Raw genomic sequence first — 15,610 nt, 5'->3', positions numbered from 1 at the left:
ATTGGTGTAAGTAACTGGTCGACTAGCTTGACCACACTAGTCGGCCATGCTGGTCAACCAGCTGAACCATCAACCATGTTTTAAAAATAAATAAATAAATAAATAAATAAATAAATAAAATAAATAAATAAATAAACAAACAAACAAACAAACATTATGCCAGCTGGCTGACCAGCATAGGGCACATTTCTGAAACCAATAACCAGCAAAAGCTGGTCTTAAGCTGGCTCTTTCCATTTTGATTGATGTTCTTTGGTCTAAGACAGCCGACTTTCAGTTCGGCACTGACCGACAATGCAAATTTCACCAGGATTAGAGGTTTTATGGTTCTGAATTCTTACTAATACTGATTTGCCTTTCAGCGTGACATTACAACTGAGCAATCAGCTAACTAAAAACGCTTTGCCATCATCTTACATCCTTCTCCTGTTTAGGGACCATGGACTATTCTTCACACACTGCTAGGCAGCTGCTTAGAGGAACCCATGGATCTACAGCCTGCCTGAGATCTTCTGAGTGTGTCCTTCTGACAGCGCATAGCTACTGTACATGTGATCATATATACAGTGTAGGCACCTTAATGGCTGTACATCACCACAGGTGCAGACAATGAAGCTGTAGAGAGCATCTTTAAAACCTATGGGTCGTTACTCTGCTCTTTCTGTCCTGTTTTAATGGGAGAAAAGAGCAAAAGAAGAAGAAGAGGTTGACATCAAACCCTGGCTTTCGTACAGCGGTCGCTATGGTTACCTTTGACGTCACGGCGCCCAGCTCCTGGGGCCGGGCCGTGATTGGAGGGAAACCCCGTGGACGAGCCCGACACTGCCCGAGAGAATCAGCTGGGAGTCCGCGGTTAGCCTAGCTAGCTCCGAACGACAACCTCCGCTACCCCCTGTCTACTCACTCAGGTAAGAGGACAAATAAATAAATGAATAAATAAATAAATATAAGAAAGTCATCACTGCCGTGCCCCCTGAATTATACGCATATAGCGCACTGGTGGTCGTCTACCGTGTGAGATATATCGCAGTCGTCTGCAGTGGATGTGCAAGTTAGCTGGCTCGCTCGCTCGCTCGCTCTCGCTGACAAGGGCTGGTCCGCCAATGCTAGCTAACGTTAACCTAACCCGCTGGAAACGAACAATGAAGGAGGCGTATGTAGGTTAGGCTGTCGGCCTTAGTTGTACCGCGGTCTTGACTTGTCCCACCGTAAAACGAGTAGCTAGTGGTCCGGGGTGAGCGCCTATCGCCGCTGCATAGCAGGAATTTGGTTAGCTAGCTAGCTAGCTGCTTGCTAACGAGGCTAACGTTCGCAAGCAAGCCCAGCGTTTAGCACTAGTGTGATCCGGTGATCCTCCAAATGCCCTCTTCTTCAAACTGAACAGCTGAATATATAGACAAGCGGGTATGAATTCAGATAATTGATTATTGGACATTGGTCGAGGTCAATTAGCTAGCTAGCTAGCTAGCTAGCTAACAAGCCACGTTAGTTAGTCCTCCGTTTAACTCGCCGTAACGTTGCCGCCAAAGCCGTTCAGCTGGCGGGTCGAAAGCGCCATGGCTGTGAAGTTTACAGCACACACACATTCCCCTCATTCCCCTCAATCTCACCAATGTTTGCTGCAGATGTTTAGAAACGTAGCTAGCTGCAGTTAGCAGCAGGCTTGTAGCTATGTCAGTTACCCGTAGCTAACTAGCTAGTTAGCTTGTTAGCTGGGAACTAACCTTAGCGTTAGTTAGTTTAGGTCTGACCCTCAGGTCGAGGATGTGCTCCACACTTAGCTGTGTTTTGGACCCTTTTCCACAGCTGTGTTGGCTAACTCGACTAGCCAGCAGTTCACATGTGCAAAGCTTAAGCTAGCCGACCGTGCCAACAGGTAGCTAGCTTACCAAACTGGGAATAACTGGGTGTGGTGGGGGAGTGAGGGCACATCCGCATTGTTTTCGCGGGTGGCAGTCCCGAAGTTTCGTGCGGATCGCATGCATTCAGAACTTGGGCTTTTCTATGCTTAATTATAATAAAAAAATGGACTAATTACAGCAGATTACGAGTTAGTTAGGGTGACGATGTTTTGCATTAAAGCAAAAAACCCGCCCCTTCACCTGGGCCTAAGTTGGAGGACCGTGGGAAGGTGGGAGCGAGGAACTCATTGAAAACCATGCAGTTATTAAATAAACATTAATACACACACATGCATTCGTTTTAAAATAAAAAGCCTTAATAGCCTGTATGATCAGTTACTTAATTTATTATTATTATTTTAAATAGACACGTGGGATGTAAATACGTGTCTTTTTTTAAATATATAAAAATAGTACATAGTTACATAGCGTTTATTAATTTCCATGTCAATAATAACAAAAATAGTAAAATAAATACAATTAAGGAAAATTGTTCCCAAACATAAACATGAAGACAAAAATCTTATTAGGAGATATCACGTTTACATTAGCTATGTAAAATAGTTAATTATTATGAGGAAAATTTGAGTATCTGACATGTCATAACTGACATCCTATCATTACAAGAAAAAACTTATAATAATAGTAATATTAAATAACGTAATAGTAAAAACTGAGGAAGTGGAAAGTGTCTTGTTATTAAGGGAGATTGTCGGTGAAACAACATAAATATCTTGTAGTTATGAAATCTGTCATAACTGTTGTCCAGATCATCTTTTTAGCTTGATTCAGTGACTCAGTTTTAGAGGAATCGAATTTTACTTTGTACTTGGCCTAAATCCCAGTAAAATCTTTATCACACAGCAGCGTAGGTATTTGTTTTTTAGTAAGTATTCGAATGTTGTGAAGGATTCTGAAACATCAGCCTTTATACAGATATGAAAATGGAAATACAAAGATTCTGAATAAATAATAGGCTGTGTTGTTTTTGGACATGTCTCATAATAACAGTATTTTTTACTTTATTGTAAGTACGTGGTGTTCGGTCATCTCATAATGAGGCTCTCTCGTAATGATAAAGTTATGGGATATTATCTTTTAATACGATCCTTTCTTACAAAAAGGATCGATGTTGTAATTAGGACCTAGATAATACTGTAATTACCAGAAAGTATTTAATTTGTGTGAGATACTTATCTGACATTTTCTGAAAATTTTGCAGTTTGTTTTTGGACCCTGCTACAAAACGATAAAACCCCAAAGTAGTGCCTTACTTTGCTGTAAATAAGCACTCAACAACACCACTTCATCCTTCCCATACCAGTGCTACAAGTACATACAAGATACGTGTATCTTATGCAGAGTATTGATACTAACTCTATGACCCTATTTACACCTGGTCACTTAATGTGACCTAGTATCTGGATTCAATCCTGATAAGATTTATCCTCATGCAGTTATACGCTACGGTAGTCAAACGAGTCTCTGCTCAGACTGAAATGTGATTGTTGTGTGGGACAGAATATGCAAATTCACTTAGCAGTTATTATTGTTTTTTCGGTTGTACTGGGAGGGGTTTGTGGTTGTTGAATGTGCCTTGGAGTGATGGAGGTGTTTACACTGCGCCTCCTGAAGTGGTTTGAGTGATTATATTTCTATCTGGTTTAAACACGTCTTGGGTTTTTACATTTTTATATTATTGGTCTTATGCAGATATGATCTTAATACTCAAGACGGATTAAGTGGCCACGTGTAAAGGAGGTCTGTCTAACCTAACTACTTGATAGGTGCTTAATAATTCTATATTGTTAATGCCAGTTTTTGTTTAAGCTTATAGCCATGTAAAATGTACTGTTCCATCTGGTTTGTGCAGATTCTTGTCACGGTTGTCACTTAAGAGACGATTTTCAGGTCAGTCACCCAGGCCAGAAATACAGATTTACTACTACGTGCCTCAAGCTTGAAAATCCTTCTGCTTTACGGTATCGCTGTTCTCTGTTGCTGATACTAATACAGTATGAGTGCAAGACTAGTAATTTAATTCCTCCATAATATAATTGTTACACTGTGGAAGGACTAATCAAACAAGCAACTCTCGCTTATCCATTTGCAGCTCTGAGCAGCCATGGACAAGAGCGAACTGGTGCAGAAAGCCAAGCTGGCCGAACAGGCAGAGCGCTACGACGACATGGCTGCCGCCATGAAGATAGTCACAGAGGGTGATGTGGAGTTGTCCAACGAAGAGCGCAACCTGCTCTCTGTGGCCTACAAGAACGTGGTCGGAGCCCGCCGGTCCTCTTGGAGGGTGGTCTCCAGCATTGAGCAGAAGACTGAAAGCACCGACAAGAAGCAGCAGTTGGCCAAGGAGTACCGGCAAAGGATTGAGAAAGAGTTGAAGGACATCTGCAACGATGTGCTGGTAAGGGGATTATGTTTCCTCTGCAAACTGTCTTCAGCTACACTTTTTAATATGAAGATGGGGCAGAACAAACTGTGGTCCAACCCAGGTGATTTTTTTATTATTTTTTTTTTTTTTATATATATAAAAGCTTGGTGGCTTTTGGCTGCTCTGGAACAGCCAAGTCCTAATTGGTACACAAATAGGAAATCTGTGCACTGAGATATAATGGTATCCAAGCAGACAAAAATCTCATGGCAGGTAGCCTGGAAGATGACCACACGTGTTCTATCAACCTACCTGTTCCCTCAGCCTAAATGTTGGTGCGTAATGTAGGCTGTTAATCCCCAGCTTACTCTAACTAGCCATCATGAGCAGGGACCTCCTTTAGCCAAGCCTATTAGTCCAGCCCTGATCTCATTTGTCCCAGCGCAAGCACAGGTGTCCTCGATGCGGGACGAGTGTCACAAGTGAGAGCGTTCTGTGGGTGAGGATACAGATATATTGTACAGTTCTGTCATGGTTGTCACTTAAAAGATGTTTTTTTTTAAAGGTCAGTCACCCAGGCCAAAATTCCCACTGCTTTATAGTATCATGTTCTCTATTGTTCATGCTCATACTGTATTTATACAATATGGGTGCTACACCAGCAATTACATTGCTCCATAATATAACCTTTACACTGGGAAAGGATCAATCAAATAAGCAACTCTCGCTTATCTGTTTGCAGCTCTAAGTGGCCAATGGACAAGAGCAAACTGGTGTAGAAAACCATGTAGGATTTGAAACCAGTCTGAAGCTGTCTGAAACATGCTACTCTTCACCAGTTGGAAGGGATGGTGTGGCTGCAAAGTTGAGGCTGCTTCTGTATAATCCAGGTATATTCAGTTCCTATTCAGGAGGGCTGAAGTCCCACACAGTCTGTTGATTTCCCTGTTAAAACATGCCCACTAAATGTGATAAATAACAGTGAAGGTAAGTGTTTGAGCAGGGAAATTAGCAAACTGTACTGGACATTAGCCATCCTGGACTGAAGTTGAACGATCCTGGCCTAAGCTTTAGGTTAGCAATGCCAAAGGAGTGAAAACTCCTGAATGAACTATAAAGACAATACAGTTTTGTTGTTAAACGATTCTGCTTTCAGTGGGAGAAAATGTGAGAAATGTGAGCTGACAATAAATAATTACTTTAATAAGCAAGTAAATAAAAGATCATTACAGGACATAAGCTCCAGGGTGGACCCAGGAAGTCTAGCATCCACTACAGCTTAGAACAGTTTCTTATTCAAGGCTCCAAATTCAATTTGTTTTTAGCTATACATGCAAAGCCGTCCACCGCAGCCGATGCACTCTGAGGAAAGTTATCAACAACAACAAACGAACTTGCGACACCCGGGCCATAGTGAAAGCGCATTCAGAAGCACCTGATGTAGTGTTTAAGTGTAATTAAGCCTGTGGTAACTGCTGTCAGCACTAAGACATTAGCTTTGTTTAAATATAAAATTTGTGTTTTTTCAATTATTCATATATATTCAAATCACAAACATCATGAATTACTGGGCTAAGCAGCAGTTTTCTAAGACAGTCTTGTGTCCTAAATCCATGAGTGGTTGCTCATGATTATCAAGCACTTAAAGAAAAGCTATACAAACCAGCTGTTCTCTGTCTGGAGGCTCAAGATGGTTGTCTTAAAAACCACTGACTTATTATTTATACGTTTAGAGACATATTTATACATATAGAACCTGATGCGCTGAACAACCTGTCCTCGACACTGCGAAGATGTGAAGCTAATCATCAGCTGTAAAAGGTCACATAATAATGAGTACGCTCCAGACTTAATGAACGACGACAATCGTGGACAGGGTCTCGGGTTCTTTGTGGACCTCACATGGTCCACCATCTCCACTGCACTGGGAAAGCAGGTGTTCCAACAGCTATACAGCATCTGATGGGTAAGCTGGGCAGTGGGTCATCGCCAGCACATAGAACATCTCCCAGATCTAGAGGACCATCTACAACTCATGCTGCTTTTCTGCTGTAGTCTGTTTGACCTCCTTATATCCGGCAGATGAGAAATACCATCCACTCCCTCCCCTTTAGACTGAGAAATAAAGTCTGAATCTGAATCTTTTGTCAAACTGATTGAGACTTCTTATTCACAGCAAAAAGAACACTATAATATCAAGCGCAAGAAGCTATGAGAACGAGTAACAAGTAGCATTGGCCCAAACAAGATTTTAGAGGCTTCGAAAAATGGTGACACATTGCTGATGCATCGGTAACTGGCTACACTAAATGAATTAGTGCTCTATATTTAGGTACTTACATGTAATGCACAATTAACTGTTAGTTATCATCAATAATGTTGATTATTATGCACCAATTTGCATCACTGATGGGAGTTTAAGGATCTTTTACAGCGTCTTGGGCTTAGGTACCACAATGCACCGTCATTTATGTCTTGTAGAGTGAAAGTTTTGGTGACCATGAGCATATTACTGAGGTAGCCGAAATGTCTTGGAGCTGGACAGTCAATGTTTATTACTGGTGTTATTACAACATGGCCTGGTGGGGGTAGGGAGTTCATTAGGAGAACCAATAACAGTAACGTCTCTTGGGGGAACCAGAGATGATTTTGTGAATTGATCAGCTCACGTATCGTATTGTACTCTGTGTGTCTTCCACACAAAGTTGGTCATTGATACCTTCCGGTCATGTGACATTACATGGTTTGGCCAATGTATCGGGACTTGCTCTCACAATTATTTGACTTGTATGCAGAAGCTACCCGTCCTTGGTGTTGCCTTTATGGTGGAAGTACTGCTCCAAGCTATACGGACCCAGAAAAGGCAAAGTCATCTCTATAGACTCCAAAATGCTTTCCTTGCAATGCTTGGACTGCATGGCAAAAAATACAAAGTATTCTCTATATAATGTTTTGTGGTTTTAATCTTGTCGCATCACTTCTGGCTATAATGTGCTCAAATCAGTAGAAAGAGGAAGTGAGTTTTCTCGATGGAGCATTTCCACAGCCTCCTGTAGAGATTTGTCCCACCCACAAAACTGATAAATGGTTAAATCCATCCATGAAATACTGCTTGATTCAGTGAACGTTCTTCGCTAAAATAGCTTGTGTTGCTCAGCAGCCCTTAGTGAAGAGATGAATCCTTGGTAACGAAGCCACAGTCCTGGCAGCAATCAGGCCAGCAGAGCTGTGAACAAGCTCACTGACCTACTTCCACTAGCAGGAGTGCTCACAGACTGGTCCATTTTCCCACCCAGCCCAAACCAACCCCCCTGCACTGGCTGCAACAGAAAGGAGGTCTCAGAAGCATCTGTGAAACTACAGCTTGCTCTCTGGCCTCCAAAGCCTTGAAGGCGAGCCAGAGTTGCATTGGTTTCGTTGGGTGCTACAGGTAGACACTTAGGAAGGGTTGAATATTGAAAGGTCATTGGAACAGTTGGTAGCGTACTGGAGTATGACACGGATAATGTGGTTTTTGTTTTCTGTTTATGTTTCTGTATGGTCGTATCTACACGGCGATGAGCCTAATTTTTATTAAGTGAATAATTATCCTGGGGGCGCATGAAAAGGTCTGGGATGTTAGATGGTAACTAAACAGTAGGGTTGTCCTAGTCAGTGTATTGAATGTGGGGGAAATGGGCAGGCGTGAAGACCTTCAGAAGGCATAAACTACCAACCAGTGACAGAGTGTTGGACATCCAACACTGATGGATGCTCATGGGCAACGAAGGCTAACCAGATGTGGCGGAGCTGTTAAAGAATGTGTTTGCCTTTGTTTCTCACAGGTTCTTCTGGACAAGTACCTGATCCCCAAGGCAACTCCCGCCGAAAGTAAAGTCTTCTACCTGAAAATGAAAGGAGATTACTTCCGATACTTAGCCGAAGTAGCCGTGGAAGAAGAGAAAAAAGGTAAGCCCCTGTGCTCAGTCCCTCCATGAGCTCATTCAGTAAAGCGGGGGGGGTTAGGTTGGATTGCGTGGGAAGCGCTGGGGGACAAACCGGTGTGTCATAATCTAGATTGACACCTTCTGGAGCTGCCGTCAGAGTTAAATCTGGTTAACAGAAGAAAACCTCATACTGAGGTACCTACTCTTGAGGTGTGTGTTTGGACCGTCTGTAATGGTGTTTTTGGTGTATTCAGTGATCTTGAGATCTAGACTCACTCCATTGGTCTGAGACCAGCAGCAGCTTCAGTATTTTTGATTTGTCTGATTACCTTCTCAGTAAGAGTTTCCTTATCAGTTCCACATCGTTTCAGGGCTGCAGGGTTGTGAGGTCTTGCCACAAGGGGGATTTTCATTAACATGTTTTGTAGTGGGTTTTTGTTTGTTTGTTTTTAAGTTTAAGCTTTTTTACTGATTTTAAACTTAAAAAAAGCTTAAAAGCAGTAAAAGGAAACCACTGTTTATGTACAATTCTTTTTAATTTGAGGCAAAAATGAGGCATTTTTGAAGGAGAAGCCCAACAAACTTAAATGCGAGCTCCGTCTGCAAGAATTAGCTCATCATTTAACAACATCTGGCACAGCAAACCAGATTGACGAGACAACAATAAATTAGTCAGGCCTACCATTTTTCTTTTTATCTAAAAATAGTTAAAATCCTGGCAATTTTATTTTGTTCAATTAGTTTTATTGTAGTTTTATGTTTGAAGAGAAGAATTTAAGAAGTATGTTAATCCTGCTGAAGAAGCTATTTTAGTGTTTAAATGTAAATATTCCACAAACCCATAAAGCAGCCCGACATTATATGTTGGTACTTAAAACTGTCTGCAGTCTTTCATCATAAGCATACACGTCTCTTTTACTGATTTTGAAATGCTCAAAAATATGAACGAAAAATGAAACGGCAACATCCAATTCAACCGACAACACTGAGTCAGGTACAGCTCTACTAAATAGTACGAAGAAGAAAATGAATCCTGTTTTGAGGGTCTACCAGGTCTCACACGGTTGTTTCTTAAATCCTTTTATGAACTTCAGTTTTGGCTTCTGTCTCTCTCCCCCCCCCCCCCCCCCCCCCCCCCTTTCCTTTTCCTTCCTTAAGTAAGAGGACTCTCTTATCTGATCTCTTTTGAAGAATGAGGAACTTGGTGACTGACTAACTAGAAATAAAATAAATGAGGAGTGGTCTCTGTCTTTACAGTCCTGTATATGGATGGAAATGACCTTGTTATATTACTGATTTAATGCACCCTTAAAAATTGAGGTGCTACAAAGTGTTTTTGGAGTAGAGCTGTGTGAAGAACCTTTACATCAAGAGAAACGTCTTTTCGTCTTTGAGACATTCTCCACAATTACATATCTCCCATTACAAAAATGGTTCTTCTGTGGCGTTGTTCAGAGAACGTTTTGTAACAATCTTTATTATTTAGTGTACGACTGTCCTGAAAATAAACTGAAACTTCAAGCTGTGTCATTGGTAAGACTGGATAGCTGTAACTTTGTGGTGGACAACCCTGTGACATTTCTTCTGCAAATCCTTTACACCTGTGTGTAGTATCCTTTCTCCAAAGCAAGTTCTGTGCAGTTAAAAGCAATAAAAAGCTTTTGCTTATTTATTTAATCTTGGCAGTGAAAACACACGCTCAGCAGTAGTATGATTGTCGGCACATGCTTTTGTTTCATTCATGATTGCTTCTGTGAAACATTGTTAAATTCTTGCTTCGGGTCTCTTCTACTGAATGTGTAACAGTTTCCTTCTGGTTGAACTGTTGACTTGAAGCCAAACGCAAGAGGAAGTGATGAGGTAGGAAGGGTTTTTTTTGTTTTGTTGTTTTTTGTTCCCCTCTTTTGTTAAGGCCGAGGCCCATTCAGAAAAATGGACTTCTCAGTAAGTCACTTAATCAGATTAGTGTGATTTCCCCAAGTTAAAATTAGCCACAAACCAAGACAACTGCCAAAACAAAGAAGAAAAGAGTAATAAACGTGTCTGCACATTTATGACGTTCACATATGTAGAAATGTATAAGCAGCTAAGCAGCTTTTCTCGTACTTTGTGTGAAAGATTTGATAATTAGAATATATAATTAGATAATTAGAAATTAACTATTTAGGCACTAATTATTAAATTGACAAAAATCTAACGTAATGGCTTGGGCATAAATATGGCGCATTAATCTTTTTAAAAATTATTTTTGTTGTTTTTGATTTTTACAAAGACTTGGACCCCAATGTTGTCATTCACAGGTATATTTGTGATCTGAATCTGCATGAACTGTAATGCGCCTGTGTGAACATTGAAATCATGGCTGATTAACACCCACAACGTGCATAACAGGAAGAGGCCTGTGACCGCCTTCCTGTGCTAGGAGGTTGATGGGATCACAGGGCATTGCTCTAGGGACTAGTCAAGATTTGTGGGGGGAGGCTAGGTGGGAGGGCAATAAGTTATAAATAATGAGCATTTCAGTCATTTCGTCACTTCATCCACTGAGGAATGGATGGTATGGATACCAACAAGAATGAAGGAAAACACTTGTTTGTTATTGCCCATTTCATACCTGGTTGTTTTAGCTGTGTTTCAAATGTACATGTGTAGGATAATAGTTTTTTTTTTTTTTTTTTTTGCCTTGGAAGAGTTGTCTTTTTGCCAGTGTTAAGCTAGTAGTGGTAGGGATGTACAATGACTTTAGAATCATGAACGGTGCAAACAGTAATAACCAAATAATTCCATAGTAGTTACTAGTGATCGAGCAAGTGGGTTTTTTAAAGGCCGATGGCCAATATATAAAGCCGATATTGCCAGCTTTATATATATATATATATATATATATATATATATATATATATATATATATATAAAATAATACACAAGATACAAAAATAATTAACGTAAATATACATTTATTTATCACTGTATACTATCACATATACTGTATACTGTATATGTTTTTTTTGCAGTTCACTTACTTGAAATAAAAAAGACAGAGCAATATTAAAAAAAAAAAACTTACAAATTACAAATTTATTAAGATCTTGCACTTGGCCTTTCCAGGTCCTAGTTGCTTATGATAACAGACTGTTAAGCTGCAAAACACTTTTGGAGGCTTCACAGATTATCTAAAAACAGCCAAAAATCGTCCAAATTAATCAGTAATTCACTAGATCACTAATAGTTTCTGCATTAGAAGTAATATCTTTGTGATAAAGGGTTATGTAAAAATACAAAAATGTTATTTAACATCTGTGGATAAGGATAGCCATCCCTTCTAATACGGTATCTTTCTCTAAACCACCTTCTGTTGTAAAATGTCCTGAACTGAAACTTGGTGCCGTTTCTGTTGTTGGAGGGGGTGACATCTAATGACTATGCTGGTTTTTTTTTAAGACCAGAGCTGCTGTACTGCCAGTCTGTGTGGCTTTTATGTACGCAGGGTTTCTTCTCACCATCTGAATGAAATTAAAAAAATAATAAACTGGAAATGGGTCTAATATTTTTCAGTGCTTTTTTTTGCTGTTGTTTAGCTTTGTTTCTTATGTGTAAAGTAATTTGTTTACAGTGCAAAGGGGAGGAAAGCATCAGAGCTGGCCAGTCCACTGGCTCGTCTGGCAGTACAGGACGTTGTGTGAGGCAGAGTCTCCTTTGTATAAAACAGGCAGTCTATTGTATTAACTGGCGTGAGGAGAAATGAGCCCACACGATATGTGATGCTAAAACCTGCTAATGTACTCTGCTTAGCAATGTGCTGTTATTGCGTGTCATCTGATGTCCTACATCAATGTTACCTGTTAACCTCAAGGAGAACCTCCACCTGGTCAAACTAATTGAAAGTAATCCAATAGTGTTTAAGCATCTGCGAAGTCTTGCTGTGATTTAACGCAGCGTTTTATCCCACAGATATTATCTACAACTCGCAAGACGCCTACAAAGATGCCTTTGAGATCAGCAAGGCCGAGATGCAGCCTACACACCCCATCCGCTTGGGCCTGGCCCTCAACTTCTCCGTCTTCTACTATGAGATCCTGAATTCGCCCGAGCAGGCCTGCAGGCTAGCCAAAACGGTAAATTAGGGTAAACACAAACAGGTTGACAGTTCAGAATGTGAACTGGATATCGATATCCACCTGTCAGCAGTTTTTTGCGTTTTCTATTTATTTATGTATTTATTTTTGTCTGTCCCTCTCCCAGGCTTTTGATGAGGCCATCGCTGAACTCGATACACTGAATGAAGAATCATACAAAGACAGCACATTGATCATGCAGCTCTTACGGGACAACTTGACAGTGAGTTTCATGGTTTTGGTTGCAGTTAAACAAGGGTTAATTGCTAATTTGTCATCTTAGCACATTAGCTGTCGACGTTATTTGCAGTCATGGCTGAAATTGTTTTAATTGACATGGTCATGCCATTCACAAATGCATTCTTTCAAAGCTATGACACACTCTTAAAGCCCCTGGGAACACATTTTGTTTTGTATAATTCTAATTCTGCGTGTTAAGTGAAGCATTTAGCAAAGTTAATATAGAAAACGCAAAGCAAAAATATGATCAAACACTCTTTCTGAGAACAGTCTGGGTGTGGTCTTAATATTCAAGCATGATGGACAGCCCTTTATCCCTGATCAATACATGTTTGTTTTGGCTCTCCCTTGCAGCGCTAACAAGACTTACGCTCAGCTTGTCATGGTGTTTTAAATAAAGTTACTGAAGCTGTCCTGTGAAATGCTGTCCTGTAGATGACGGCACAGTGTCCAACATATGCAGGGTTGGACCATTAACCGAATCCTGGGAGATTGAAAATCTATGGAAGTAAAGTCAGTCATCCTACAGCAGCTAGTAGCCTGGAATACAATGTAAACTTGGCTAGCTTTGTTTACTAGAATGTCCCCAAGCCGGTCATGCATTCTGAATACTTTTTATGATGAATGTAAATGTCTGGGTCATTCATATATTGTATGTTCAGTATATACACATCATAAATATAGTATTTAATAATCTACTATATTGCTGAAAGTACCTGATGATTTTGGCCTCTTGTTACTTCAATATCCTGCAGCATTTGGGAACATCCAATATACGATCAGACGTAACATTAGTACTATTGACAAGTGAAGTGAAACATTGATTATCTTCATCTCCAGTGGCATCTATCAAAGACTGGATTTATTAAGTAGCAATTAAACAGTCCATTTGTGAAGGGGATGAGTTAAAAGTGGGGAAAATGGGCAAGGATCTGAACCACAAGAGCCAAGTTGTGATTGACAACTGGGTCAGAACATCTCCAAAACACCAGGAAGGTCTTGTAGGGCTTCTCCCCCCCCCCCTGTGAGCACTACCTAGCAAAACTGACAAGGTCATGGGCACCTGGCGCTCACTTATGTGATCCATAGAGGCCCCACCTCACAACTTGCAGGACTAAAAAGGAACTGCTGCTAACGTCTTGGTGCTAGATACCACAGGACACCGTCAGAAGTCTCGAGGAACCTATGGTTCAAATGCTCAGATCTCTTGTGGTGGCACAAGTGGAACCTACTCCATGTAAAATGTTATGGCTGATTGGTGTACTGTATTATCCATCAATATGTCTGGGTCTGCTCTGATCCCAACCCTTTAGAATGTATTAGAACCACTGTAGCCTAAACGTTCAGTTTGGCCAATCAACCAGATTATGTCTGTAGAAACCTCAGGCTTGACCAGTTTAGCAACAGTAGTTATGTTTGGTGAACATGCCTAAAATCTGTTATCTCTCCTCAGCTGTGGACTTCAGACAACCAGGGAGAAGGTGAGGAAACCGGGGAGGGCCGGGAAAACTGAGCTCCTCTCCCCCCCCACATCTCCATCCGTCCTTCCCCTGACGTCCGCCTTGCATCGTTCCAGTTCACCATCAACACAGAGACCACCTCATTGTCCAGCTTCTGTCTCCTTTAGTTCTTATTCTTCCTCCCTTTCTTTCTTTCCTTCCTTCTTCCTTTCTTTGTCGTTGTGGGTGTTTTTGTTTTGTTTGTTTTTTTTCTTCTTTCCCAGGGACCTGTATATTGGGAGATGGGGGTTAGGGAGGAGGGTTGAAGAGTGAGTTGTGGTAAAGGGGGTGCATAGAGAGAGAGAGAGAGTGGTCAGGGTGGGAAGGGATTGAGGCTTGTCTGCTGTTGACCTTGTTTTATCTACAGAAGTGCTCTAGGTTGTCTCATTAGTGTGGAAAAGTAAGCAGGTGAAGGCAAGTATGCGACTCCAAGCCACAAGTTTTGTCAAGTTCGAGTTTTTAAGAACATTGCTTGTATAATCTATATGTATATTCTGTACTGTCCGTTGGTCGAGGAGTTTGAGCATTTGCCGTAGTCGTTTTAAGCACATCTGTCATTTTGTAATCGACGTTCTTAAACGACCCTTGTCTTCAAGAAGAGGAGGGTTTAGCGGTGGTCTGTAGCTAGTAAAGAGACAACAGCTGCTTCACACATCAGTTCAGTGGCCTGCTAGCAAGCACATACTGTAACACAGTAGCGCTGGGCGAAGAAAAGGACACATTCCATTTACTGTCACTATTTTATTTTTTTGTTTGGTTGTTTTTTTTCCCTCCTTATTGCGGGTGACTTACAAAATGTCATTATTTACGAGGTATAGAGGACCCTTAAGATCAAAGGGCACATAAGCTTCATACTGTTACCACGAATGCTCAAGCAGGTCGTCAACAACTCCATATGTGTGCATTCGGTTACTTTATTTGTCTGATTTGTCTGATTTTATTTTAGTTTTTGAGTTTATATAATTATTTTTTTTTTATACTTACCTAAATTGCATGTGGCTATAAAGTAGTTAAGGGGGAGGGGGGTGTTACTGTTGGGCTGGCTAGCTTTGTTTCATGTCTTTGGAATTTTCATACAAAACACCAAGCATAAATGTTATTTGGAGGGAAAATATGTAATTTCATCTAAGTGGAATAAAAAAAGTAATAATTTAACATTTTAATATGTGCTTTTTTCTTTATTTGTGCGTTTAAAAAGAAAAGTTGTGTTTGTGCATGGAATGGCTGATAGTCTTGTTAGATGTTACTCAAGGTTTTTGAGATGTAAAGAAAGAATTTGAGAGTGCAGTTCCTGCAGAAGCTCATCCGATACGTTTTGGGTCCAGAATCTTATGGCAAAATGTGCGTTGTTAGAACTTTGCCCAAAAGCACACCTAGTACATTTGCATAATAGGGCTATGGCCAAAATAGAAGAGATGACACAGCTAATCATGCTGTGTCCACACACTTTTGGCCAAAGTGTGGGGTGCCATGTCCACCAACCTGTCTGAATCGGATCATAAATAAGTAATGAATAAATTATTACTATGATTTTGCTTAATTT

The 15,610-nt window shown here is 40.6% G+C and overlaps 1 protein-coding gene across 2 annotated transcripts; it reads left to right on the top strand.

The window, feature by feature from the left end:
- Positions 1 to 801: 801 nt before the first annotated feature.
- Positions 802 to 15,230, top strand: ywhabl (tyrosine 3-monooxygenase/tryptophan 5-monooxygenase activation protein, beta polypeptide like). 2 transcript variants are annotated; one of them, XM_072680410.1, is made up of 7 exons: positions 815 to 908; positions 3,775 to 3,812; positions 4,015 to 4,320; positions 8,112 to 8,235; positions 12,165 to 12,328; positions 12,456 to 12,551; positions 14,022 to 15,230. In XM_072680410.1, the coding sequence occupies exons 3-7, from the start codon at positions 4,027 to 4,029 to the stop codon at positions 14,079 to 14,081; spliced, it is 738 nt and encodes a 245-aa protein (XP_072536511.1). In that variant the 5' UTR covers positions 815 to 908; positions 3,775 to 3,812; positions 4,015 to 4,026; the 3' UTR covers positions 14,082 to 15,230. The 2 variants fall into 2 exon arrangements, with proteins under 2 accessions (XP_072536510.1, XP_072536511.1); XM_072680409.1 differs by lacking the exon at positions 3,775 to 3,812 and having other exon boundaries at positions 802 to 908.
- Positions 15,231 to 15,610: the final 380 nt, after the last annotated feature.

Source organism: Salminus brasiliensis, chromosome 5, assembly GCF_030463535.1.
Source record: "Salminus brasiliensis chromosome 5, fSalBra1.hap2, whole genome shotgun sequence".
NCBI lineage: Eukaryota > Metazoa > Chordata > Actinopteri > Characiformes > Bryconidae > Salminus > Salminus brasiliensis.
Note: the sequence above shows the minus strand (reverse complement) of the source record. Positions and strands in the feature narration are given on the sequence as shown.

Bases quoted from the DNA above. Each gene is read 5' to 3' on its own strand.
- ywhabl (XM_072680409.1), top strand. From the start codon at position 4,027: ATGGACAAGAGCGAACTGGTGCAGAAAGCCAAGCTGGCCGAACAGGCA. The intron at 8,236-12,164 runs GTAAGCCCCTGT...TTTATCCCACAG, and splicing joins CGTGGAAGAAGAGAAAAAAG to ATATTATCTACAACTCGCAA. The intron at 12,552-14,021 runs GTGAGTTTCATG...ATCTCTCCTCAG, and splicing joins TCTTACGGGACAACTTGACA to CTGTGGACTTCAGACAACCA.